This window comes from Bombus pascuorum, chromosome 2 (genome assembly GCF_905332965.1).
Source record: "Bombus pascuorum chromosome 2, iyBomPasc1.1, whole genome shotgun sequence".
Taxonomy (NCBI): domain Eukaryota; kingdom Metazoa; phylum Arthropoda; class Insecta; order Hymenoptera; family Apidae; genus Bombus; species Bombus pascuorum.
Window position 1 is genome coordinate 2,284,433 of NC_083489.1, and position 27,610 is coordinate 2,312,042.

General features: G+C 40.0%; 2 protein-coding genes across 7 annotated transcripts in view; one reads left to right on the plus strand and one right to left on the minus strand.

Annotated features, from left to right (window-relative positions):
• LOC132916263 (GDNF-inducible zinc finger protein 1-like) lies at positions 1 to 27,402 on the minus strand. 5 transcript variants are annotated; one of them, XM_060976112.1, is made up of 7 exons: positions 27,318 to 27,402; positions 20,496 to 20,804; positions 15,471 to 15,614; positions 14,517 to 14,677; positions 13,242 to 13,529; positions 12,025 to 12,265; positions 1 to 9,963 (listed from the first exon to the last, which is right to left on the minus strand). In XM_060976112.1, exons 2-7 carry the CDS (start codon positions 20,802 to 20,804, stop codon positions 9,718 to 9,720), a joined length of 1,389 nt encoding a protein of 462 aa, XP_060832095.1. In that variant the 5' UTR covers positions 27,318 to 27,402; the 3' UTR covers positions 1 to 9,717. The 5 variants fall into 5 exon arrangements, with proteins under 5 accessions (XP_060832095.1, XP_060832096.1, XP_060832098.1 ...); XM_060976113.1 differs by lacking the exon at positions 27,318 to 27,402 and adding an exon at positions 25,674 to 26,283; XM_060976115.1 differs by lacking the exon at positions 27,318 to 27,402 and adding an exon at positions 25,254 to 25,416 and having other exon boundaries at positions 13,248 to 13,529.
• LOC132916269 (polyisoprenoid diphosphate/phosphate phosphohydrolase PLPP6) overlaps positions 1 to 27,610 on the plus strand; it is a 46,537-nt gene that overhangs the window by 15,276 nt on the left and 3,651 nt on the right. Inside the window, exon 1 of one of the 2 annotated variants that reach the window (XM_060976124.1) lies at positions 26,624 to 26,832. The exons of the other annotated variant lie outside the window; for it this stretch is intronic. The gene's annotated coding sequence lies outside the window, so the exon portion shown is untranslated. Of the gene's footprint in view, positions 1 to 26,623; positions 26,833 to 27,610 lie in introns of those variants that run through there. 2 annotated transcript variants of the gene reach the window in all.

The window sequence follows — 27,610 nt, forward strand, 5'->3', positions numbered from 1 at the left end:
TAAATATTTTAATGAAACCTTTATTAAGACTTTATCGCGCCAAAGCCAAATAGTGACTCCGGCAATACAAACAGGTAAACGTTTTGGCCCGAGAGTCCTCGAATGCGAAGCACCACCGACCGACGTTTTGTCTTTTCTTTCATTTTCGTCTAAAACGAGACGAAGATCTATCGCGATCGTTCATCATTAAAATTACGAATAGTTCGACGCAAATACGAATCAATCGGCGAGACTTGGATCCATACCGCACGAGAAGCTTCGTGGTGGAAAATGCGTAATAAATCGCTGAGAAATTTTCTATAGGTCAAAGAGAAAGAAACCATTTGCCCCATTCTGAGATAATATCCGCACGAATGAAATTTCTGATGATTCTAATAATTTTTAAAGAAGAAACGAAGAAAGACAGAGATGTTAATTTCGTTGTAGTCTTTGGAACATTTTCCATTGGATTCGATCGCCTTTTCTATCGAGCAAAGGATCTCTTAAGTCGAAGGAAAATATACAGAAATCGTGTTAAAGCTGTTCTTCGGATGTTAAAAGCGTTTTCGCTTCTCGAAAAGAAAGAGAAATTGTGACATAAAAATTTGAAAATCGCGGCAGTTTAGATATCGTAAAAAGGACATTTACGTTTTATCGTTTCGATCCATTTCACCAAGTATATAATATTTCTATTTTACTATATTTTAATCATAAAAACACAGAAATATATAAACGTAGGTAAAAATGATTTGACTACGAAATGGATCATCGATTTTAAGAAAGGTAGACAAACGAACTATTTCGTGCGAACTTTTGTTTTTGTTTATCGATATCGCCACAAAGCATCCTGCATGCGACAGAATTTACCAAAGGACAATTACACCGGATGTCGATATCAATTGGCCAATTTATCTTAAATTATCTAAATAGTCATGAACGCCGGTTCGGTGTTGCACGTTGAGCGACCAATCACGGGTCAATTCCTCTACCTTAAATCACAATGGCGACGACAAGTTTATTCGTTTACTTTTCTCGTTAATTGTATCCTTAAGACTGATCGTTACGTACGTCTGGAGGCGCGAGTACGCGAGTAACGCGCGTGCACGGACTTCGAGATCCGTATACGTGCCGCGTGCATCGTTCGTCCATCGTGTCTCTCTCGTTCGCGTCGTTAAGTTATGCGGAAAATGTTCCCTGTGGCGAAGATCTTCGTAAACTTAATTATAGAATTATAAAGAAGACTCTCCCTAACGAAAGGGTCAACACGATCCTTACGACGTGGCTCGTGTCAATTGTCGCGGAGCGTGAAGGATTGCAAGATTTCTCGAATTAGAAAGCGCTTAAGAAACGTACAAAACCTAACCCCAATCTTGGATATCATTACACGCAATGTCGTTATATATTTTACGGAAAGTTGAAGATCTATAGATATTTTTCGTATGTGTACCAGAGACTGGAGAAATCTTGACGATAAAGAAACTAGGAAAAATCGTTCGTTGAGAATCGATTATCGATTTATTACATCGTCGAAGATTTAACTAGACATCGTGACGATCAAACGCGTTTCGCTCAAATTAATTCGCGGCACGGAACAGGTTAAGAAATAAATCTACGACTCGCGTGGCTGCGTAATCCTGTCATAAAATTCCATCGAAATTTTTTAATCTTTCTGAATCTTCCAACAAAGAGCGAATAAATTAAACGTTGATTTTCACGATCGTTCGACCACAAGGAACATCATCGAATCTTCGCACGTACGTCGAGAGGCGCATCGACGGCCGCATTTCAATTGTATTAATCTAAAGTTACGAACAGTCGACGATCTTTGGGACGGTGTTAAGGATCAGCGTCGCGACGCCTCTCGATCGAACAGCGTGTCGCGTGAAATCGTTCAAGTGTTGGCGATGCACCGAAAGGGGTTGTTGCTTCGACAGCTTCGGCGTCTCGTGTTTTCTAGCGTCTTTAGAATTCGTTTCGAAGTCGTTGTGATCGCTCATTTAAAATACGAATATTTATCTGTACATAAAATTCACAATTTTTCGTTGTCCATTTATTTAGGCCTACCGTTTTTCACATTTTCCGAATATAGGCCTGGTCACGTTTCCTCTCTAAAGCAGCATTTTTGTTCACTTTACGTCAGGGAGCATTAGTGGAAGCAACAGTGACAAAAGATAAAGGGACGAAAGATAAAGTTAACGTATGATACGAACTATTGAAAAACTATGTTATCCGATACGATTGCGGAGATAAAGCTGGTTGATAATTCTTTAGCGAAGAGATATTGGAGGAATTTAGTAGAAGACAGAGAGGATCGTATCGAAATTGTTGAAAAAAAAGACTACGGAAGAATTAGGTGAATATAGGAGTAAGGTAGCTATAAAAAGGCAGAAAGTCGACATATGTCGATAGCATTGAAATTAGCAACATTGCACTGAAATTAGCAGCGTTGCGTTGACCACACGGTAGACTCGAGCCTATAGAGAAGAGAAAAAATTGTGGCTGATCTTTGACGATAGGAAATATCCACCGAGTTAGAGATTTTAAACCATACAGACCTGGGTTTGTATTAAAGCAAGTAACAGTACTTTGGAATTTGAAATTTTGCATTCACGATGATCATAAATATATCATCGGACTGTCGTAACGAACGCAGTAATACGATTATGAAACACTGATGCATTTATCAAAGAACTGTATTAACAGCGGAAAAATACTCGAGAAGAATAACATGTACTTGAAATTGTTTAAGAAAAATAATAAACAATTTATATATCGCAGAGGCGTTACTACGGAACAAGTGGTTTGTCACCGACGATTGAAACGTGGAAATGGGAACGAGATAGAAAGGTTAAATCTCATACGCACGAAGTTAGCAAATGAACGGGGACGTAGCTTCGAGTATACGAGATAAAACCAGATAAAAACTATCGTATCGTCCAGGGGTGCTATACACAACGAAAGATGGTGAACTAAAGATATGACTCAAGCGATCTATGGTCTCGACTTTAGTTCGTTTGGTCGTTGTTCATCGAGATTAGTCATCCAGAGAGATGTTTCTCACATCGGAACAGACGATCGTACTTTGCGGTCTATCGACTCGATAATTGACGCGAAAATGATTCGCGTATCCACGCTGATCGAGTATCTGTCGATACAACAGTAAAAATGGTCACGTGTTTATAAACATTCTATTCGAACGAAACATCCGTTTAAACATCAAAGCGTAAAAATATCTCTTTTCCCAATAAGTTACTTTTATCTGGTTCTTCGAGTCGTCGGAAACATCGACGAATATTCCTTACGTATAATTCGTATACTCCGGAACACGAGATCGCTTACGACCGTCTACGCAAACAGATGCACCGTGCACGCGCGTGGTTACAACGCGACTGCATCTATCAAGAGGAACGATCGATGGGATATATATATATATATTATATATTATAGGTACAACCGGAACACAGAGAGACAATTGTTAAACAACGCGATTAATCCTCAACTGACGACTTCTTGTTCCTTCGCTTTTTATCCATCTTACTGTTGATCGGTGAAACGTTAATTATACGGTTAAACGGTTATAATAATAATAATAATAATAATAAATGATATTCGTATCGAATAGTCGTACAGAAGAGAAAGATCGCCTATTGTAAAGATTGAGCATTAATTGGAAAAAAACGATAATAGATCGTCAGTTAAGAATCAATCAAACCGGTCCACTCTCTGTTGGTTTCCCCAAAAAGAAAAGAAGAGACTAAAGAACGTTTGGCAAGGAAACGCGACAGAGAGTGGAAGGCCAAAGAGAGATGGTAAATACAGAGTGAAATAGATAGATTCGAAGAAAAAATCTTTAGGCACACCCACACACATACACATACATTTATATATAATATATATAATATATATATGCGTAGAGCGCAAGAGTCTTTTTTTTTTTTTAATTTATATTTCGTGAAGCAAATCGTAAATCCGAACGTTAGATTTGCCGTGTGTACTATCGAACGCAAACGCAGACAAAGGTGACGCGACGATTCTTCTCTTTCTTCCTCGTGCTTCTCGTTTTATTTTACTTCGTTCGACTTCTTCTTTTCTTATTTCGTTCGTCGTTCTAATTGGATTCGATGTTCGTCGATAATTCGTGCGAACAAGCTGTATCTAAAGGAGTGTGTATTTTTAAAGGAGCATAGTCGCTCGTTCTTTTTTCTTTTTTTGCTCTTTTCATCGTCGCGTGATCGGTTTCTCTTCGTTTTTCCGTCGTTCATCGATAATCAAAAAATAAGTTATCCGAATACTTTGTACTTGTCCAAGCCGATCGTGATGGTAATAGACGCTGAAGCTCTTGGCACGGTATTCGATTTACGTAAAAAAAGAAATCCGATCTCGTCGATCACCTTGCTGCTGCACACGCCATACAATTCACACGGATAGACGGACTTTCTTAAAATTGCTCGCTTCTGCCGTACGATTCGCGCGTTATCAATAATTAGAATATGTAATAATTACGTCGTAATTCAATATAGCAAATATATTATCACATTTAGATTGTATTAATGTTTAAGACCTTTTTTATTTATCCGGACGTCCTTCGACAAATTTAAACACCTGTCTCGTTTTTATTTGCATTTCGTATCCACGGAGATCTCCTCCGTCTTATTTACGTTTCGTCTCTGCGTTCCTTCGTGTTTCGCTTTCGTCTTCCTCTCGCTCTTCTCTCCCAAATTTCGAACATTATATTACACGTATAAATCGTAATGGTCGATGTATGTTTTCTCTTTTCTCGTATATCGCGATTCTACGTCAATGAGAAATTTCTCGAATCGTAATGACAATATCGTTACGTAGGTGTCAATTCCTCGAAGGTATCCAGAATCGATCGATCCGATGGCTTTACATGGAAAATCGTCGATTCTCACAAGGAATGCACCGCGCTTGGAACCATCGACGACGGAATATCGAAATTTGAATTCGAACAACGGCAACGCGTGCGCGTTGTATCGTTCGAAATTTTGTACAATAATCGATTACTAATTCGTAAGTTATTGCCTTCTGAGTGCTCGACGACGACGATGATCGACGAAAGCTCGCGGACGATCGTTCGTACGTAAATCTAAGAAACATTAATATAGAATATATTATCGTGTAGTTTATATAAGGTATACGTTAAGACACTTACCATCTACTGCAAAAATTCAACAGTTAAAAGATTGTAACAACTAGTTCGTATAATTCCGTACAAGACGGAGATGCTCGCTCGGTATCCCCGTTCCATTTCCGTTTATAGTTAATTATCCGACTAATTGATTAATCATCGCTCGAATCGCTCGAACGAAGGAACAACTCGAGAAGCGGGATACGCGATCGAGCAGATCCGACTGGTTCGCAGCCTCCGCTCTCTCAATTCTTTCGTATCCTCTTAAAACGCTACATTCTCCTTCCGTCGTTCGTTCTCATCTTTTGGCACGCGCTCCCTTCTTTTCCTCTTTTATCCCTTCGCTATTGGCACGACATTTACGAACAATGAGCTTGCTAGAGTTAATTAATTAGAATAAATCTCGGACGCACCTGAGATCGATCGTTCGGACGATACGATGTATAATAATAAAAAGACCTTTTTGCTATATCGTACGTATTATGCACCGCCGTATACTCAAATACAGAATGCCAATGAATCGCGTTACACGTTCGGCTCGAGGAGGCTCTACGTCCATTTCGCGAAAGGCAATCCGTTCGCAAAGCGATAAAGTGACAAAGTTATTTCTCTTTTGTCTTTTCTTCTTTTTTTCTTTTTTTTTTCTTCTTCTTCTTCTTCTTCTCTCGTCGTTTCGAAATGATCTACGTCCGAGACGTTTCGCATGGACCATGGGACCAAGTCGTTCTATAACGATGCTTATGCGAATAAAAGGAAAGGATCGTATCGGTTGCTCGTTCCCGCGACGTATCTTAAAAGCTATGAAAATTATTCTAAACGCGGCCTCGTAGAACGATCAACATCTAAAATGGAATAATCAATCGAGCGGTTATCAAAAATAGAATTATCATTATAAATACAATACGCAACGCACCGATATACCAACGATCAACAATCGTCGTTCCGCGATATCCGTTCCGATTGGAAGCTGCTATCGTGGCACGACCGTGTACCAAAAATACTATTATCACGCGTAGGGCAGAGCATCGCATCCGCGTGCATGCACGAAAGTTCGAAAAAAAAAAGAAAAATAAAAGAAACGACGGATCTTCCTTAGCTCTATCTCTTCGGTTCCCTTTTCTCTTTCTCTCTTTCTTTTTTTTTTTTTTTAATCTTTTTGTCTTTTCTTTTTTTGTCTTTTCGTACGACCAAGGGAGCCACGTTGCACACATGCGTCATAATTATTACGCGTAAAATCATACTACGCTTTTATAAAAGATATCGCGAACTCGCCGCGCACGCTGTTGGAATAAACGTCTCACAAATATAAAGTATCGTTTCGAATGTAATATACGTATATCAAAAAGCAAGAAAGTATTGTATACTGTACACGTAACACACGTATCATAGTAGGCGGAGAAAATGTGTACAGCTCTAGGTGACGTTTATGATTCTTCTTACGATCGATCGAATTCTACGAGTATCGTTTACACTATCAAACTTATTAATTGGAACGTGTAGAAGAAAATTGGAACATACATTATAGAAATAGAAATACATTGTAAAAATTAAAATTAATATTCTATCGATAGGAACGTTGTTTTACTCGAAATAAAGATCGACAAATTTAACGATGTTTCCTTGTATATGAAAATTCCAATTATAATTCGTCACATGTATAAATTATTCAAATATCTTATTATAGTCGGAGAATTAAAGTCGTAGTTAAAGAAACGACCGAAGAAACGAGCGAGTAATCTCGGTCTTTGATTTGCACGTTTAAGATAATTCCAAACTACGTAATGCGAATTCTTCATTGAGAAATTCAAACGAATGGAGCTAATTATTTTAAGCAACGATACAAGCAACTTTCAAAATACAACTACGTGTTTCGTTGGTTGGAAAAGTGGTTCGTGCAAATAATTTCCTTCGAGCTTATCAACGACATAAAATTCTGACAGTGGAAATCATTGGACGCTCGTTCCCTTTATTCGTTCGATCGATCGTAATAATTTTTCTCCGCCGTAATTCAGTCGCTTCTTATTCATTCTTTTCTTATTTTGCGAAACGCAAAATATGGCCGTCTCGGACGAGAAAAAATGTAGCGTACTAATCGCAGCCATAACGTTGCGCATCGAGGAGCATAGATCCTCTTCCCGTGCCTTGTTATCTTCCCCCCCGTAAAAACCGTTATCGACTAGAACGTAGTTATGATACATTAAAAATTGACACACATTTATGTTATATGTATATTGGGCTTCGCCTTATCGCCTCCCCCTTTTCTCTGCCTTTTTTTTTTTTTTTTCTCGCAGAAAATGCACGACAGACAAATCGAATCGTTTCTTTTCGGGGACGGTCTTCGATCCTAAAGAGAGAAAAAATTTGCGATATTTTAATAATAATTTCCATAGGCGTCAAGTGAGGACAGAGTAAAACCGATGTTCTCTCTCGGGAGAACGTCGGTGAATTTGCTTATTACAGACGACAATCGTTTAATAGTTTGCGTTTGGAACTACTATAGCTTTCGACTTAAGAGTTATACTTGAGACACATAAGAAGTTGGCTTGCGTATTGTAGTTTCGTTGGAAAGTCCTGCACTTTGTGCTCGATGCACACACTTGTACGATTCCTTAGCTATTTTTTTTTCTTTTATCTAACACGCGAGAAAAAGTTAAACAACGCTGTTGTCACATTTTTTCTTCGTTTTTTGCTTTTTTCTCTTTTTACCTAAGTTATTTAAAGCGAACGTATATTATATCATCGACCGCCAACAGAAGACTTTCGCGTCACTTATCGTTATCTATATGAAAAATTCGATAAAATTTACCACGGACTGCTTTTTCCTCGATTAACGAACACACCGTATACACGCTATTACATAGTAACGTATCGTTGCGATCTTCAATACCCCGTAAGAATAGTACCGCGTTAAAGTTATGCTAAACAGTAATAATAGCAGGTGTAATAATATGTAATAATAAGAATAACAATGTATATCATTGTCAATGATACCGTCAACGATCGTAATTAGACGGCTGGACAATTATAATTATAGTTGAAGCTTAAACATGGAAGGACGCGACGGTAAAATTATCTTTGCAAAATAGCACCTTTCCTAGAGACCAGACATTTCGTATTACGTAAATAAGTGTTATCGATACGTTTAGTTAATTAAACAAATTTAATTCGGTGAATTACACCTTCGAGTACGAGGACTATAGGTGAGCAAGATGATAGGTAGCATTTCCTACTCTTTGCAAGAGAAAAGTTTTAAGAAGAAGTCGGTTTCCATCCTCTTGAAAATGTTTCTATATCATAATATTAAAATATCGTTTGTCTCAATATCTTTCATGAAACTTTACCGACTTATTAGTTCGTTTTAAAAAACTTACATCTTTGAACCTAACTGGTCACTTTCATTCTCAACTATGGCACGTTAAAATTCTTCCGTTCCACATAAATATGAAGAATCATAAAATGACATGAAAATTAGAAAATCGACAAAAGCACGCTTGTCGCGTCTCTCACCTATGATCTTCGCACGAAATTCATCCAATTACATATAAAATTGGTTTTCGCAAAATTTACGCGTTTCTTTCTTTTTGAATTTTACCGAGGATCAATTTAATCGTTAATTAATCGCAAGACGTATCGATCTGTAACATGAGAATCTCTTGGCCATCAGGACAGCAGTCTTAATAATCGCTGATTCAAGTACATTTAAATCACGGCGTAAAGGGAAACAAAGGACGAATGTGACACCGTGAAAGCATCTACTTCAGTCTTCCTCTATAATCCAGTCTACGACTCTAGCACCATTACGCAGCTTTAGTTTCGTTCATCAACGTTCTGATCAACGAACAGACTTTGATAATTAAATCGGCTAATAATAAGATCACGTTAGAATTCAAAGACTAGATTGAATTATCGACGTTCGCATGCAATTCTCTACATAATTCCTACGTACTAAGGGCAAGGTCGATCGTGATTAGCCAGAAGTTGCACATACTCTCCTTGGTTCGTTCTTTTTATTATTATTCGTATACTTCATATCGTAGTCTATTATTAGGATCGTAGGCGTATAATTCGTATAATCGAGCTAAAGACCGAGTTGCAATCCTTTCAGAACTACCGTTACAACTTCTGACTATTTTCACCGTCGCTAGTCTCGCTTGAAATCCATAATCTCGCGTTGCAAATATTACCGACAATTTAAAGCTCCTTGTACGCGCAATTTCCTCTATCGTTCACTTTCACCTAAATTTAACTAAATTTCAAAAATAAATCTAAATTAATTCCACGCTTTGCCGATCGTCCAATTTCGTTAAATCATACATTCCAAGACTATCTATTCTCCTTTTATATACTTTTAAGATAATATCGATCCTAATAATTTTACATCTTCAAAACGATCAAACATGTCGATTTTCCAAGCAGCTCGTACAGCGATGACACGATCTTCGTTGCCAATGTAAAATCTCCTCCGCGATTCTAAAATCTATAAGTCGCAGTATTGACAAAGTTAGGACGTGTAAAACAACGACGAACCGCTCGATCCCCGGCCACAACTTCCATCTTCCTCTTCAAGCTTCCTGGCGCGTGTTGCTTCGCTAGTTCGTGGATTCCGAGTTGGACGACGGCGAGGATTCCGGGCTCTGCACCAGAGGACTGTCCCTTCCGATGACAGTGGGTGTCAACAGCATACCGCGTGGACTGAACGTGTCGCAATATAAATTCTCCTTCTTGTGCACTCGTCTAACGTGGCTACGCAGATTGTCACGGCGTGCACTTCGGTACGCGCAGTGTGGACAAAGGTGTGGCTTCTCTCCCGTGTGCATTCGTCGATGTTGGATGAGCTGATCAAACATAGAAGATCATTGTTCTCGAGTTTACAAATAGAGAATAGACTAGATAAACGAAGCCGAGTAGGCGTACGAACGATTATAGGAACGAGTAACAAGAGGGAGGACAAGCTAAGATCATATTTGGTGTGTTTACCGTAGGAAGTATTTGCATATATCCTTATTTTTCAATGAAGCTTTGTTTCTTTTTTAATCAGACTTTAAATTTCATTTTCATACTACATATTTCATAATACGTTCTGTCAATAAATCGATATATGTATATTTAAGAAAATGTCTCGTCTAATTAATTAGTATGCAAATGCTGGTAATTTTTGTAGTCAATGTATATGGAAATACCTATATGAAATAACGAATAATTCAAAGTATATGTGTGAAATATATTCTAAAACAAGCTGATCCTTGTCAATCGACGATGATCGTGCTTTATCTTCTCATAAATGACTTATACATATTAATAAAAGTATAATGTACTCTAATTTACGAACAAATAATTAATATCGTAGAGCGATTCTCTTTGAAACTTTATACGAATATGTAAATCATGTCGACGTATGATAAACAACTTTACACGCGAAATTATAACGAGCTACAATTAATACATTAATACATTTTTCTCGATATTAATATGTATCGAATATTACGTGTAAAAGCACGCTGCAGCCGAGAATTACGATTCTATTATGTAGAACGATCTCATCGGCTACGTTTTACATCGCCACGGCAATTGTTACGTCGCGCGAGATGGTCCGTGCGACGTCCCTCACGGTCTGGCCGCCAGGACCTACACCTCGTTACACTGACCCGCGATAAACCCAAGGAACCACCATAAACCGAATATTTTTAGCTTAATTTCTATTCATATAAGTATTTATGGATGGTCCTTTAAACGGTCCTTAGGTTTATTGCACGCTCTTACCGATTACGGAGAAAGCGGATGTTGGCCCAGCGAAATAGCTGGTTTCCCAGGAACAAGGACACCCATGAGCCACATCTGTAGGAGACTTTCTCCTCGTATTTTATTTATTAACAATGGGCATCGCGGATTTTCTACCGAAAAGTGTGAACGACGAATCCGCGTTCTTAGTTCAAAAAGGGCACACCCACACCGAGCTTTCCTCCTTAATAGTACGAGACGGGTCTGTTACTGTTCTATCGATCCTCGGGCAGTCGATTCTACCGATCTTCGAATCGTCTCCTCGTATCTTCGGGTCAACTACTGTACTTTCCGACACGACAAAGTCAAACAATTCCTGTCTGGTTTTTTTTTTTATTTTATTTTGGTTATTTTACAATTTGTCCTTGCGGACATTTGGTAAAGTGTTATATCTTGTTGGTGAAGAAAAAAAGAATATAAATAAAAAATAATATAGCATGTGGGCGGCTACCCCCAGCGGGGTGCCAGCTTCGTTTTTTTTCTAAGTTATATCTTTTATGAATTCCTGTCTGGTGTAAATATATATTTATAAAACTGTAGACTACAGTTATATTCCAAAACAAACATCCCTATTATTCCACAAGAAATAAGGGGTCGACCTGCTCGTGGTGTCGATTACTATAATCGTAACAGGAATTGACGACTGCCGTTGACGCGCTTCAACGCGATCGCGTCTCCCCGCGACTGAACGAAAAAGCAGCAATAATAGACCGACGTGTTGAATTCGACATCAATTTGTCTTATTCATCGAAGCTTTTCGTTACTATGATACAATTGTATATGTACGTCGGTCTTAAATATATTCATGGATCAGTGAAAAGTCGTTGGAAAAAGTCATACGAAGAATTCGTACGATATACGTATTTATATAGAACGAAAGTCTTGATTTACAGGTGAAAGTAGAGCGTATCCCGAGCGTTCTACGAAATTCAAAAGACCAGCACGCGTACCGTAGAATTTACGGTCGTCCAGGGATTATACGAGCTTTTCACTCAACCAGAATTCCAAACAATCCAAGTTCATTGATTACGCTTGTCGTTGTGTCGTCGCTTTAGAATTCTATGCGCGTCGACGTTCCCAATAACGAAGTTTTCTTTTGTGCCGAGGGAAAATATTACCTTTTTTAACTGTACCGTGCGAAAGATGCAAATGTCGCAGCAAAAGTATCGGTCGTCGCGATGCCTTCTCATGTGTCTGCTCAGATCTACTTCCGACGATCTGTCCGCGCCGCACACAGCGCAGCTCACCCTCGTTTCCGGCGCCGTGCCTTTCGCGTGTGCCCTCAAATGCCTCTGGAACGCTTTCTCGATGGTGCACGCGTACGAGCATAACGAGCACCGATACTCCTCCCTTTCATATCTGCACATTCAAAGGTACAATAAGTCGGAACTACTTGGCTCGTCTGAAAGATAAGTTAAACGCTAACAAATTACACGGTCTCTTTTCAATAAATTTCATTTCAATTCTATACTCGACCTTTTCACATATATATCTACATACACGAAGAGCTTCAACTTTATTTTTCACGCCAACTGAATTTTTGTAAATATTAAAAATAGAATTGCATAATTCACCTTGACGATAGAGAAGCTTCGCGATACAGAGGAATGATATTATACAGAACTATTTATATCTCGTGCCGTAGTCTAATAGACATCGACGGGTTCTATGAAACCTTTGTAATTTAATTAGATGTAGTACTTCTGTGATAAGATTACACGGATACTTGTAAGAATTATGCAATGTAACAAATATTTTGCTTACAGAAATTGAGACGTATCGGGCGTGAATTAAAAGTTTTTTTTTTAATTTTATTTTGGTTTTTTTACAATTTGTCCTTATGGACATTTGGTAAAGTGTTATATCTTATTGGTGAAAAAAAAAAATAAAATAAAAATAAATATAGCATGTGGGTGGCTACCCCCAGCGGGGTGCCAGCTTCGTTTTTTCTAAGTTATATCTTTTATGTTGAATTAAAAGTGTCACAGAGTTACGCACAATATGTTGTTTTCGTTAAAAAGCCGATAAATTTACGTACGATAGAATGGGTGATTTAAATCGACGTATTGTCTGAAGTAATTAGAGAATTCCTCATTTCTGAAATACGTAGCGTCGACTCGTAATATCGTAAAATTCAAATATCGTATTTAAACATTTAATATGTTTAATATTTAATAACAACATTTAATATTTAATAATCACCAATAATATTGTCCTCTCGTATAACATCCTACAGATCCTAATTACTTTGAATTGAATTTGATTCTCTAATTACTTTGAACGATAGGAAGAACAACGAGATATAAGTACAATAAAGGAAGCAAGCGCTAAGTACCTATACCTGACGCGTTGCAAAGCCAGAGTACGCTTCTTCCCTGTGGGCGTCATACCCTGTGCCACGTGTGCAGCTACATGAGTCTCCATCTCACATCTGCTGTTCGTGGTGAAGTCACAGCCCGAGGACGGACAACTTTTCGTTTCTCCAGTTTCTGCGCTGGGTACCGGTGGATGACAATCGACGATATGCTTTCGCAGAGCTGGCCTCGTTGGCGCGACCACGTCACAGGAACCACAGGAATAACCGCGATGCGCGTTGCTTACGTTCGGACTGCTACCTCGAGATCTGAAAGCCCATCGTGAATTTCAATTCCTTTGAATAATAGGGCGAATGTAAAATAATAAAGCAGTAACAAGGTAACGGAAAAGTAGACTCGATGTAACTATCAGAATGCGGATTTTTACAGGATACAAGGTAATGCGCAGAAATATATAAAATATCCAAAGTAAAATTTCTTTCGTAATGATTCGAATTTGCAGAAAATATTCGCAGCGTAAAGATAATGACGGTAACAGCCGGAACAGAAGCGGTAGGGAATAAAGTATTTGAAGCTGAAATTGACAAAGTTAGCGTGGAAAGGAAATTCAAAGGAATTATTAATTTCTTCCTAAGACTCCATAGAATTTCTAACGATCGGTGCAACTTTCTTTTTAAACTTGCACGTGAAATTCTTCGATTAAGTTTGCTATTTCAACGAGAGAAAGCAAAGAAAGGAATAAATCACGGTACAGGAAACTGGTGAAAAAAACAAGGCTGCCCCACCCGAGGAGCACTACGGAATTAAAAAGATTCTTTTTTTTTTCTTTCTTTTTATTTTTTAAATTTCGTAATCGTTGTTCACGGATCGGTCGTAACTCAACGCTGGTCAATATCCTTCAAAGCTGTTGATTTACGACGCCATTTATCTTTGAATTTTTGAAATATCAGAAACGCGCTCGCATTGTTGAGCAGGGAGGAAGATTCGCCCTCCGACTGGACAGATTCATTGGTCTCGTTTTATCGATTCCATGGCGTGTTAAATAAAAACCTTGCGCTCAAACATCTCTTTGTCTCGATGCGCGTACATACCTACATATATATATATATAATACATATATACGTAATTTCGTGTCCAGGTCTCTCTCGCATCGTCTTATCCGACCTGAACCGTAGTAGGGAAGAATTTTAAGTGCTCGACTCGCATTAGACGAGACGAGTTAAGCACGTTACGGTGTAAAGCGTAAGACGAGCTGGAGTTTGACAAAAGCGGCTGATAAGCAAAAGAAGGCATACTTCTCGGTGTAAGACGAATGCTCGCTCTCGGAGTCGCTGTCAGACGGAATGTTGGGGATTTCCGTAGCTTCGAGAGCCGCGGTCGCTGCTGAAAGTCTTCCAAGCATGGCGGTATAAGCGCCGAGGACCCAGCCATTAAGAACCGGTGTAACCGTTCCATCCTGTTACGAAAGCAAATCTCTCCTTTACTTTTGTTCAGTCACGTAACCGCTCGCTAAACGTATGTAATAACGTTGTAACGTAATAACGTAATTCTTTGGATAAAGATTCGATCGATGAGAAAAGAATGGTTGTAGAAAACACCGTGAGATATATAAGATCGAGAAACTTTGATCTTCTCGTTGGCAAATGATTTACGCGTGAACGAGGGTGCTGTAGCGCAGTAGCAACAACGAAAAACTAAATAATTTATAACGCTAGAAGACGGTGTCACATAGACTTCCATAGAGAGAAATACAAGTATCGATAGACCTTGATTAATTATTTCTTTGCTTCTGAGCAAACGTTGAGTGTTCTCTGCGTGTACGAGCTGGCACGTACAGGTTTTTCCACGGACACGCTTTTCTTTTAGCTACCTTTCCACTGTATTAACGCGTAGAGTATTAATCGGCTACCAACAGCGAATCGGTAGCATTGCATCATAAACGATCTACAAGAATTTCATTTACTCCGTTCTGAAATACTTTAATTCGTATTTTGTATTTTATGCGTTCAACATCATCGACAATGTCGATGCTATAAAATACAGAACGCGAGTAATGTACACATACACGTACACGTAAAATATCAGAGACTATGTCTGATGTAAAATATGCATGTAAAGCATAAAATATATAATATAGGAAATATCGTAAATGTAAGTAACTCGACCGACATTTAATTCGGATTTGGTTAAATTAAAAAGGGTAGCTTGTAGGTAGTATTTTTTAAATACATATTTTTAATTAGACAAACCTTGTCGAAAGTCAGATAGGACATGGGGTCGAGCAGCTTCGTGGATAAATTATTGTTGGCCGAACGATGCGAGCTGTTCGTACTTCCGGTGTCGCTTTCGTCCCCAGCGTCTTCGTTGTCGTCATTTTCTTTCGGTACGGTAGTCTACAGGATCAAACAGAATCTTTATGTCTTTGGCGTTATTTAGAAACGAAACAACAGCCGCGTGTTTCGAGCTGAAACTTTGGCTGTACCTCTGGAAAGTTTTCTGATTTTATGCTAACGATCCAAGTAGCTTAATCAACGGCTACGGAGTAACGGGAAGTCTTAGCGTTCGGAATAACAAAATACCGAGAAGTCTTAGTGCTGCTGATAACGGTAATTGCGATGTTGGCGAAAATTGGAACGTGTTTCGAAGGAAAATGAAATTACACGAGAGGATGCTTACCGAAAATACACAACGAAGGGACAAGATTTCATTTCTCAAAGGAAAAACATAGATTGTCTTTTGTTCGCGGTGTATTTCAAGTATCTGAACCGCTAATAGGTCCTTTCTGCAAATTTAATGGCCCGGCATCGAATCTAATTTAAAGCTTTGGAACAGAATAGAGAGCAGAATTAGATTATATCGCTCTTTCCTTTGCTTACCTACGTACCTAATAATATTCCTAATTCTAAAACGTTACGAATCGTTCACCCGAAATATGTCTGAAGGTATTCTATAAACTCACCATACGTCAAGAGCATAGAAAAATTCCATCGGATATTATATCCACACGTGAACATATTTTTCCGCTATTTACCTGTCTATAATATTCACAATTACACGCAACTATGCTTCCCAACCGCGCGGACGTCATACGTTGCATCCAAATTTCAAAGAAGAAATATAAATCTTCGTCATTTGCCTACCTATCTGATAACACAAATCTTCCCTATCTACTTACGATATTGCAAATTCTATCTATTTGTGACTGCACTCGACCACGGAACTTTCCAACGGCTTCGCGACACGAAACGCTTGCCATGTGTTACGCCAAATGCGATGGTCCTTGCGAGTTTCCTCGCGGTCTGGCCAAGACCTTGTCACGTAAAATAATAATAAATTTAAGGAGAAAAGAAACTTTTATTTTATTCTTATGTTTCCAATACACTTCCGAGCTCTAGGCGTGACTGTTCAAGACTCACTGACTGCTCTACTGCTCTTACTGAGAAAAACTCGCTGAGGGTGTTTCCTTCTGAACTAAGGACGCGGATTCGCTGTTTACTCTTTTGGGTAGAATAGTGAGGGTAACGATCCGCGATGCCCATTGGTTATGGCCAATGTTAATAAATACAATACGAGGAGAAAGTCTCCTGTAAATTTGGCTCATGGGTGTCCTTGTTCTTGGGGAAAACCCAGCAGTTTCACAGGGCACATCTGCTTTCTTCGCAATTAGCGAGGATGTGCAACAGATTTTTGGGAACCTTCATAAACCGGCGATGTCTACATGACTGTACCTTAATGTTTAACAGATGCGGTTTATAGGGGTTCCTTGTGCCTAATACGGCCCACCGTGACGATGGGCAGGCCTAGGTGGCCTGACCATGAGGGATGTTCCGCGGACCATCTCACGCAACGTAGCAATATAGCTGCTCGAATTTCAGCCGTGACAACCTACACGTTGTTACACTGACCCACAACAAACCTAAGGAAATACCATAAACCGAATCCGTTTAGTTTCATCCCCATTCGTATAAGTATTTTCGGCTTACGGATGGTCCTCATGTTTTTGCACGCTCTCACCAATTACGGAGAAAGCGGGTGCCTAGCGAAATAGCAGGCTTTTCCCATGAACAAGGATGTCCATGAGCCACATCTGCTTTTCTTTGTCTTCATAGCTTCATTTATTAACCAAAGGGCATCGCGGATCGTTACCTTCACTTTTCTATCGAAAAATGTGAACGACGAATCCGCGTTCTTAGTTCAAAAGGGCACACCCACACCGAGCTTTCCTACTTGATGATACGAGACGGGTCTGCGACAGTTCTTGTAATCTTTTTGTACGAAAAACTTAACTGTGTTACCAATAAAGGCAGTCATTTTACTGAATTAATTTTTTTTTTATTTTTTTATTTTATTTTGGTTATTTTACAATTTGTCCTTGCGGACATTTGGTAAAGTGTTATATCTTGTTGGTGAAGAAAAAAAAAAAATATATAAATAAAAAATAATATAGCATGTGGGCGGCTACCCCCAGCGGGGTGCCAGCTTCGTTTTTTTCTAAGTTATATCTTTTATGTTACTGAATTAATTGGTTATCATTTAAAATTACGCGACACGCTGTACCTTCAAAGCGTAAGGCCTGATGTACCATCGATGTCCCTACGGTTCTTTCGCCCAATATTCGGAAGAATGCAAATGTGGCAACTAATAAACGCGTGCATAGTGGGGATATCAAGGGGCAACGGAGAAAAGAATCCGTTTGTTTCGAACAAAAGATTCATTCTGCCTCGAACTGCAAAGTGCGAAAGGTTTAGCGTCATAGCGAAGCAAACAATTCGAGATACGTGATTATTAACTCTTGATTGTTGATCGTTGATAGTTAATTGCGGATAGTAAATTGTTGACTGTCGATCGTTAATAGTTTAACAAACCTTCTTTGTTGTTGTTGGTCTTCACCAACCAGCTCATGTTATTCTGAACGTTACTTGAAATTTCAAAGCCTCGTATCTACCGTACAACCAAATTTCAACAAAATGTAATCCATCGATTGCCGTTAAACAAATACAGCTATGGTATAAGATACAACTATGGAATAAAAGTAAATCAACAAAGTAGAAACTTCGCCGTCACCTGTACCAATACCTGCTTATAGTATCGTAGCATCGTGGACGAGGAGCCTGGGGGGTGTCGGGCGAATTATAAACAAGGAGTTGTGGAACACGTGGTGAGGCTAAGACAGAAGACAAGGGGTTGCAGAGGGACAAAAACGAATTAACAGTCAGTGTGAGTAGAGAAGCCAGAGAGTGTGAATTGCGTTGTCGAGAGAGTATTGCCAGTGTCACACGCTCAAGAAGGCCACCTGCTCGGAAACAGTAATTAGGATAGGCTAAACATCCTGCGTGCCACAGCCATCGAAACAATGACCAAATAGTAACGGAATAGGCGCCTCTGATGTACACCACCTGACAACCCTCAAGAGGGGCTAAAACCTCAGTATAAAAACCCTCCAAAATAAGCGCTCACCCTAGTCTCTTGCAACACTTTGAATCATTCTGTTGTAACACTTGGAACCATCACTCTATTGGATTTGCATAATAAATTCTACTATCATATACAAAATTCAATTTCTTCGCCTTATTTGTGAAACGTTTGAACTGCGACTGTTTTGTGATTCCTTGGGTCTCTTACGTGACACCAGCGTTGTCGAGAGAGCGTTGAGTTCGTGGTGAAGAGAGTTGGAAATTAACTATCTAGTTGTCTTAATTATAATACGTTATCGTGATCAGTTCGCGTTAAACAAGCATCGTTTCCTGTTTAATCGACATCTGTTTAATCCATTTATTGTAAATAAACTAATTGTGGTATAAGATCCTACGGTATTACAAATTACGTCCATCGTTTCGAACCTACCGAACTTTCGAAGAAATCAACTCGAAGAAATATAAATGTTAAATTATAATCCCACTCTGAGATTCTTAATAGATGCACCTTGGTATGTTACCAATCGCGACCTTAAGATACCCACAGTCAAAGAAGAAATATCCAAATTCAGTAACACATATGATACAAGAGTTAACAACCACCAAAACTTATTAGTTATCCTCATTAATTACTTGACACGACGGATCAGATCCGCAGACTAAAAAGACATTACCCTTTAGATTCATCTAGAATCAAACGTACTATAAACTCTTATAATCCAAGTTACAGTACCACGCCAAAATAATTTACTTATAATTCTCAATAAGAATTGATTGTAAAAGATCTACCGAATAAAAAAAGAAAATTATAATCCCAAATTATACCTGATTCATCTAGAATCAAATGTACTATAAACTCTTATAATTCAAGTTACAGTACCACGCCAAAATAATTTACTTATAATTCTCAATGAGAATTGAAAAAGCCCACTAAATAAAAAAGGAAAATTATAATTCTAAATTATACCTGATTCAACCAGAATCAAGCATACTATAAACTCTTATAATCCAAGTTACAGTACCACGCCAGAATAATTTACTTATAATTCTCAATAAGAATTGATTGTAAAAGATCTACCGAATAAAAAAAGAAAATTATAATCCTAAATTATACCTGATTCAACTACAATCAAACGTACTATAAACTCTTATAATCCAAGTTACAGTACCACGCCAAAATAATTTATATTTATAATTCTCAATAAGAATTGATTGTAAAAGATCTACCGAATAAAAAAAGAAAATTATAATCCCAAATTATACCTGATTCAACTAGAATCAAACGTACTATATAAACTCTTATAATCCAAGTTACAGTACCACGCCAAAATAATTTATATTTATAATTCTCAATAAGAATTGATTGTAAAAGATCTACCGAATAAAAAAAGAAAATTATAATCCTAAATTATACCTGATTCAACTAGAATCAAACATACTATAAACTCTTATAATCCAAGTTACAGTACCACGCCAAAATAATTTATATTTATAATTCACAATGAGAATTGATTGTAAAAGATCTACCGAATAAAAAAAGAAAATTATAATCCTAAATTATACCTGATTCATCTAGAATCAAACATACTATAAACTCTTATAATCCAAGTTACAGTACCACGCCAAAATAATTTATATTTATAATTATCAATGAGAATTAATTGTAGAAGATCTACCGAATAAAAAAAGAAAATTATAATCCTAAATTATACCTGATTCAACTAGAATCAAACATACTATAAACTCTTATAATCCAAGTTACAGTACCACGCCAGAATAATTTACTTATAATTCACAATGAGAATTGATTGTAGAAGATCTACCGAATAAAAAAAAGAAAATTATAATCCCAAATTATACCTGATTATCGTTTTCGTCGGCTCGATCGATGTTCGCTTCGTCGTCGTCCTGTTTCTCTTCCTTCTCCTCGTTCTCCTCCGCATCTCGTTCACCGTCCCTTTTCGTCACTAATTCCATAGGTCCGTACGGCGGCCCGGCGGAAGTCAACGGTAACGGCACCATGTCCGGTCGGTGGAGTCCGCTCAGGGCGAACGCGGCCCTCGGCAGCAACTGTGTGGCGCTTGATGGTAGAATCGGGTGCCTTCGGGCGAGACGCGGGTCACCCCAAAGTTCACCCGCGGCGTGAAAACTCCAGATCCCATATTCCATCTGCAAGCACCGATTATTAACGCGTTAATCGGTGCGACCTGATGATCCTGTGATCCTCGACCATTGTCTTCGACGTTACGTGGCAACCGCGTGACGAAGGAACAGCGGACTCGCGAAAGCATTCGAACACTCGTCACAGAAATCTATTTCTCGATGTATGTTATACGAATATTTTCATTGGACGACGTTGGTTCACGAAGATCGCGACTGTGATGTTAAAGCATCGAAAGAAATCGAGGAACGTAGGTAGAAGTTGCAAGACGATCGTCGCAAACGTACACTTGACGTACACGTAGCACATAAACTGCGGTCTTAATTAAACGTGTAACTAACGCTAAAGATAGACTCGCTAATCAACGTGACTCGACGATATGGCGAACAGAGAACTAAACTCTAGCATCGTGGTATTTGCGCTATTCTTGCGAAGCGTGTATTCCCAATAAACATCTCTCTATACTGTGTTTTTATAAATATCTCTTCCGTGTGTGTTTCTAAATTTCTATGAAATTTGATTCGTCGAAACGTAATCCCGATCGCCGCGTCTCGTTACCGAGCTAACGAGCTTCCAAAATCTTTTACACGATACACGCGCAAGAAGCTTGTAAAAGTATTCCGATACTTTCGCCAACCGCTTTGTACGCCCCGTATCGCGGTATACTTGTTAACCAGATCAACGAACACTTGGCCACGGTATCCTACTTTTGCCCCGCAACCCCTTCGGTATCGTGCTACCAAATCGAGATACAAAAGATTCGAAATAACACCACGAATCGGTTGATTCGATCACGGTGGATAGACTATTTTGAAACTTCCGCCGATAGTTGATTAAGAGGAGCTTGAAATAGACACGGATAATGGAAAAGACGATATTCATTTTTGTTTGCTTCCCACTACCTACGCTCCTGTCTATGCAACGTTCTCGCTAGTCGAAATCAGAGACGGCTGAACGATAGATGACATTACCCGAAATAGCACGTTCTTTAATAAAATATAAAGTCTCGCGATGGCTCGATCGTTTAGGCATCGTTTGAGAGACTACGAGAAGCTTTTAAACAGCAGAGAATAGAGAAATATCCCCAGGACGAAATTTATTTCAACTCGTCGAAACAGTCGACCCTATACATTTCTCGATGTATAAATCGCGGTGATTAGAAGTCGAAAAGCAGAGGAAAGCGATGCCACTGCAAGGGGCATTTTTGAAATTTGTCTCGAAATTTTCTATCGTTTGCCTTCTCGTAACGGACGAACTCACGGACGTAAGTAATTTGTTTTCTGAGAATCGAATATTAATCGCGCGCTTACGCAGGTGAGAGATTGAGGTAGAAGATGGAGTTGATCGATTTAGCTTCCGAGAGGCTCGCGTACTAATAGGAATTTACATTGAAGGTACTCGACTGCTTACGAGTAGAACATTTTTCATGTACGCCTTCTACGTATCGCGTGAAACGTTTTGAAATTTCATCTTTCCTCTAACAAGACACGACGTTGCATCGTTGGTCCTCGAAACAAACCCGGAAACCTTCGCGGAAGGTATTTATTGTGAACGTATATTTAATAACAAAAATGTATAGTACGCATTGTGAATGCCACCTTAAAGATATATAAACAAGCGCGAAAGATAGTCGCGCTGAACGACGAGATTTATTAACGCGATGGATGGAATCGATTAATTGAAACGTAGCGAATATCCTACAGCTGCTACGTAAAATTTGAGATTCGTCTGAAACGCTATCGCGCGAGAGAAATTTGAAAAACTTTCGCGCTACGTATAGACACAGCAAACTCGTAAAAGATTTTTGGAAACGAGTTACTCGAATAATTTCGCCGGCTGATGCGCACGTTCGATCGATCCGATGTATTGCGTTGAAAAACTAAGTGATTGCGGGCTTTGTCAATACCACCTAATGACAAAATCCGGCGTAATCATAACGTAAGAAATTCGCGAAAGACAAGTAGAAGAGAACCGTAGGAAGAACGGAAGCAAACGGGGAGAGAAATAGAGACAACGGAGGAAGATACTGATAGTCGATGGGAGCAACTCGAAGCTACGCACAATGATATCGTAATTATCGCGCGCATATTAATACGTTTGCTTTCGCGTGTCGTGCCTTCGACGTGATACTTAATAAATTAACGAAGATAATATTCATCCGCGGAGGGAACGAGCTTTTGAACGGATCGGGACAAAGTGGGGTGTGGGAATTACGATAGATTTTCGTAATGAGATACGCGGAAACGCTTGCAATTTCAGAATTCGCCTGTGAAACGGGACAAGGATCAAAGTTAAAGATGAAATTGCGTTCGTCCGTGCGCAACGTGAAAATTCCGCTGAAAAAAATATGAAAAATTACCAAACGAAAACGGAAGATCCTGTCGGTTTGAAACCGTTGCTATATATCGCTTTGATTTCGTTTACGATTAATCGTCAAGCGGAATTGTTTATCGCGCGATGTTTAACTTGCTATTTAGTCCGTCTTTAATTTTTATCTGAAAATGTTTGAAAAAAAAAAAAAAAAAGAAAAAGAACGACGGAGGAAAAGAGAAGAAAAAGTAAACGGAACGAACTCGAGCATGGGAGTTTCAATGGGGTAGCCTGAAGCGCGCCACTTAATTGCAGCGCATTTTGTAATGTTTAATAAATAGATCCGGCGATGGACGAGTTCAAAACTCATTATTTGCGAAAGTTGGTGCACGCGTTCGACGCTACGCGGAAACCGTACAGGGGAAACAGTAATCATTTTAATGACCGTTCCGGTTTAAAAATTTCCAAAACAACCGGCGGACTTCTGATTACGTCGGTCCTTCGTCTATCCCCTCTCGTCGTTCGTCCATCGAGCGAATTCGCGTAAAAATAACGCGACAAATATCTCCGTTAATAAGTCGATCGATCGGCTCCTCTCTCGCACTCGGATATGCCAGCAAGACAATTTTATACGTTCGAATTAATAATTGCTCGCTGACATCCAACATAATGAAACATGGAACGCGTAATAGGGAGTGAATGGTATTTTGAAAATACGAGAAGGAAGGGAGAATTAAAGAAATAACGCGAAAATATCCTTTGGAGATGGGATTATTTGTTAAACAATTTATCGATTCGCCGTGCGCACGTCAGGCTGGTTCGATGAACGTAACGAACGTAGCGAAACGAGGAAATATATTATTTGTCGCCGTCATTTGCGGTATTCTGCGCATTATCTCATAAATCAAGTAGTAATAATGCAAACAAATATTTTATTCAGCTAACATCTATTGAATTTCCGCTTCTTTTCACGGATAATGTTTGCAGAATAATTTTCCAACCGGAATCGCGTCATACGACTGACATAAATACGAAATTCGCGACAAAAGAGGAGAAACAGCCGAATTAAAAAGTTGTATTGTTATTCGAAACGATCGTACGCGAGGTTCTTGAATAGTTAACGCGATAGTATTGTAGGCTTTTCCGACGTAATTTCGTGAAACGAGCGCGTTAGTTCGCAACGTAAAATGACGGCACTATGACGGTCCACGTGAAATTGGTCGGATTTAAAAGCAAAGAAAATCTCGACGAATAAACTGAAAAACGTGGTAAAGAAAAATAATAATGATTTCTGTTGACAAATCTTTGTCGCGGCTTAGAGTATTTAATAAAAACGCGAGACGAGTTAAGCGAATAAATTCGAGTCGAAAGCTGTTTCGTCGGAAATATTCAAAGAATTTGTGGAAAAATATTTGGCTCGGCGAAGGAAAGCTAACGTAAAGTACAATACTGCAATCTTGAGTATCGCGACATTAAATCATGGAAATCGGTGTAACTTCTCTGAACGCTAGATCTACACTGTGCGTACCGACCGACTGAAATTGCGTTTCAGTTAGAAAAAGAAGTCTTTTACGATCAGCTCGCCTGATCTACGCTACCATTTACATAATAGAAAAACAAATTGAGAAGCTCGAAGATAAAACTTTGTTAAATAGCAACTAAACTCGAACAAAATCCTAGCGAGAAACATCGAGACATCGGGACGCTAAGTAAAAATCGTTAATATGAAAAATCAAAAACATCGCCATCGTTTCTAACGTTAATGTCAATTGCTAATATCGATCGTGTCGTAAAAATAATACGCATCATGCAAATGTAACTTTTAGCATAACAGCGATCTTACACTAATAACAAGGAGAAACAAAAAAAAAAAAAAAAAAAAAGAAACAACATATAATAATAATAACAATAATAATGACAATAATAATAATAATAATAAGAAGAAGAAAAAGAAACAATTCTCGAAACGAACGAGGAAAGACGATTTGCTGAGTCTCGGGCAAACAAGCTGATTAAACTGACAAGAAAACGAATGAACATCCTGGAAGCTACGCGTGTATACACGGAATATCCAACATCGAGCAACGAATAGAAAGAAAAATTTGAAAAAATCAACCAATGAACCATAATGAAAGATTCCTTCTTACGGATGCCCGTCCGGTGGCCTACCGCGATTCAGGCCGATCGTCATTACGGTAAATCATTGCCCGGGCACGCTTCACCCCGAGCTTTTCTATTACTATGTGTACGAAGAAGCACAGCCGATCCTTGGAGGTTTACCGGTCGACCGGAAGTTACGCAGTACCGACGGTACACGAGTGTAACGTGCACGCGGACTCTCCCTCACGAGGCACGGACGGGGTACGGAGAAATACGTCCGGATACGTGCTGCCGCAGAACGAACTCGCGAGATTCCTGACCATTGGACCGACCCTCGTGCATGCATACTTTAGCATAACGTTCTCTATACAATATCCAGAAAGAGGGACGAGGGAGGGAACGAGAGGGAAAGAGAGCGGGAGTGGGACGAAGGGAGAAGCCAAAGAGATAGAGAGAGACATACGTACAGAGCTACCCCGATCTCCCTCCCCCTGCCTCTCTTCTTCGTCGTCCTACCTCTCGTTGACCCCTTCCCATTGCCCTCGCGAATCGATTTGTTATTGTTTTTGTGTCTGCGGTCGTCGCGGCGAGCGGAGCGAGCGGGATGTATATCGGTGGGTGGCAAGCCCGGCGACCAACGCCAAGTGGGTGGGAAGGGAGGGCGGGGGCAGAGTCGGTGTGGGTGCCAGTCGCGCTCTCGCTGCTTCAAAGCGATGCTTTTCGGCCCGACAGAGAGGCGACCAGGAAGGGCGAAACGTGCGCGCGGGGGTGGCTGCTACCAGCGCCTGGACAGCGGGGAAAGGGAAGGTCGCGGTAAGAGAGCACTTTCGAAGCTCGAAAGAGATGGACGAATAGATACACGCAGCTGACCAGTGGTGTAGCTCGAGTACGTGCTCCGTTTTCCATTCCCTTTGGCCGACTCTTTTACGTATGGTAGTAGTATACCAGCGAATACGACCATGTACCTCGAATCGTCGGATAAACAGATACGAGATACGCGAATAGTATCTCGCGTAGCTTTTCTCCTTTACATGTACAGCTACTATTATCTGCTCCTTTTTTCTACGTATATCGGTTACGAATGAATGTCACATCGGCTAATATCGGCTAATATCGGCTGTCTTGCCAAGACGTATCTTACGACCAATGGTAACGATTCTCTTGCAGCAAAGAGAGAAATCTCGCAGCTGGCTACGCCACTGGTTCTACCAACTGAAAAGAGTGAGAGAAAATGGGTGGGCAAGGATGGAAGCTGGCACAGTGATGAGAGAGCAGGAGGGGAGGGGGAGCAAATACGGGGAGAAGGTGGGTGGACGGAAGAAACGACAGGGCGAGAGGGAGGAACCGCGAGGGTTAAGCAGAGAGGGGGTTAATGCTGGTACTCGCGGAGCAGAGGGAGACAGCAGGGGGAGGGAAATGGATCGGATTGCGTGGTCGGCACGAGGCTGGTTAGTATGAGTGCAACGGGATAAAAGAGAGAGCAAAAGTAAGAGGGCAAGAGATAGAGATGCGGTTAGGGATGGAAGCGCGCGTGTGTAGGTGGAAAAGAGGAGACGAGAGGAGCACCAAGAAGGCTTACGTCGGAGCGAGAGAAGGATACGCGAGAGAGAGTGAGAAAGTTTCGAGGTAAGACTTCGAGGGATACGAGCTTGACTTGACAGGTGACAACCGATCGGACCACTGACGTCACAGATCACTCGCTCGGCCGTGTACGCTACACGCACAAACACGATTTATCGCAGCACACATACACGCACATAAGAGAGAGAGAAAACGAGAGAGCGCGCGCGCGTGCGACGTGTCGTGCATCACGCCGTGTTACTTCCGTTCCGTGCACAGAGTACGTCATACGTAAGCTTTCCACGCCGCGAGAAAAAAAGTACCGCGCGCGAGAGGGAGAGAGCGAGAGAGAGAGAGAGAGAAAAAAAAGAAAGAGAGAGAGAGAGAAAGAAAAAAAATTGGCATGGGATAGACAGAGACAGATGGGAAACTAGAAAAAAAATAACGGTGCGATAAAGATAGGGGTGAAACGGAACGAGGGAAAAAAGAACGAGGTAAAGGGAGACGAAATTTTTCACCGGAAGTAAGTAGTAAGTATTTACGATGCTAACCGGCCGATAGCCCCGCGCGACGCCTCTATCTGGTTACCATTACACTCGGATGTATGAAATGCGCCAGCAGCATACACCATCCCCCCACAATAGCCCTATTTATGATTGGGCAAAATTGCTTTCCATGCGCAGAATAAAATCGCGCGCGGGCGAGGAAAAATCCGCGGGGGTTGGATGCACGCGAGTTACGCGACCTGCGCCGCGCTCCTTCCATTGCGATGTCCTCGAATTCTTCGACGAGAACGTCTCGCCACTGTATACGAGTCCCTTCGATTGATCATTCACGTGTGAAT

Bases quoted from the DNA above. Each gene is read 5' to 3' on its own strand.
- LOC132916263 (XM_060976112.1), bottom strand. From the start codon at position 20,804: ATGGAATATGGGATCTGGAGTTTTCACGCCGCGGGTGAACTTTGGGGT. The intron at 15,615-20,495 runs GTATAATTTGGG...TTGATCCTGTAG, and splicing joins CCGACGAAAACGATAATCAG to ACTACCGTACCGAAAGAAAA. The intron at 9,964-12,024 runs GTAATATTTTCC...ATGTTTGATCAG, and splicing joins GCACGGTACAGTTAAAAAAG to CTCATCCAACATCGACGAAT.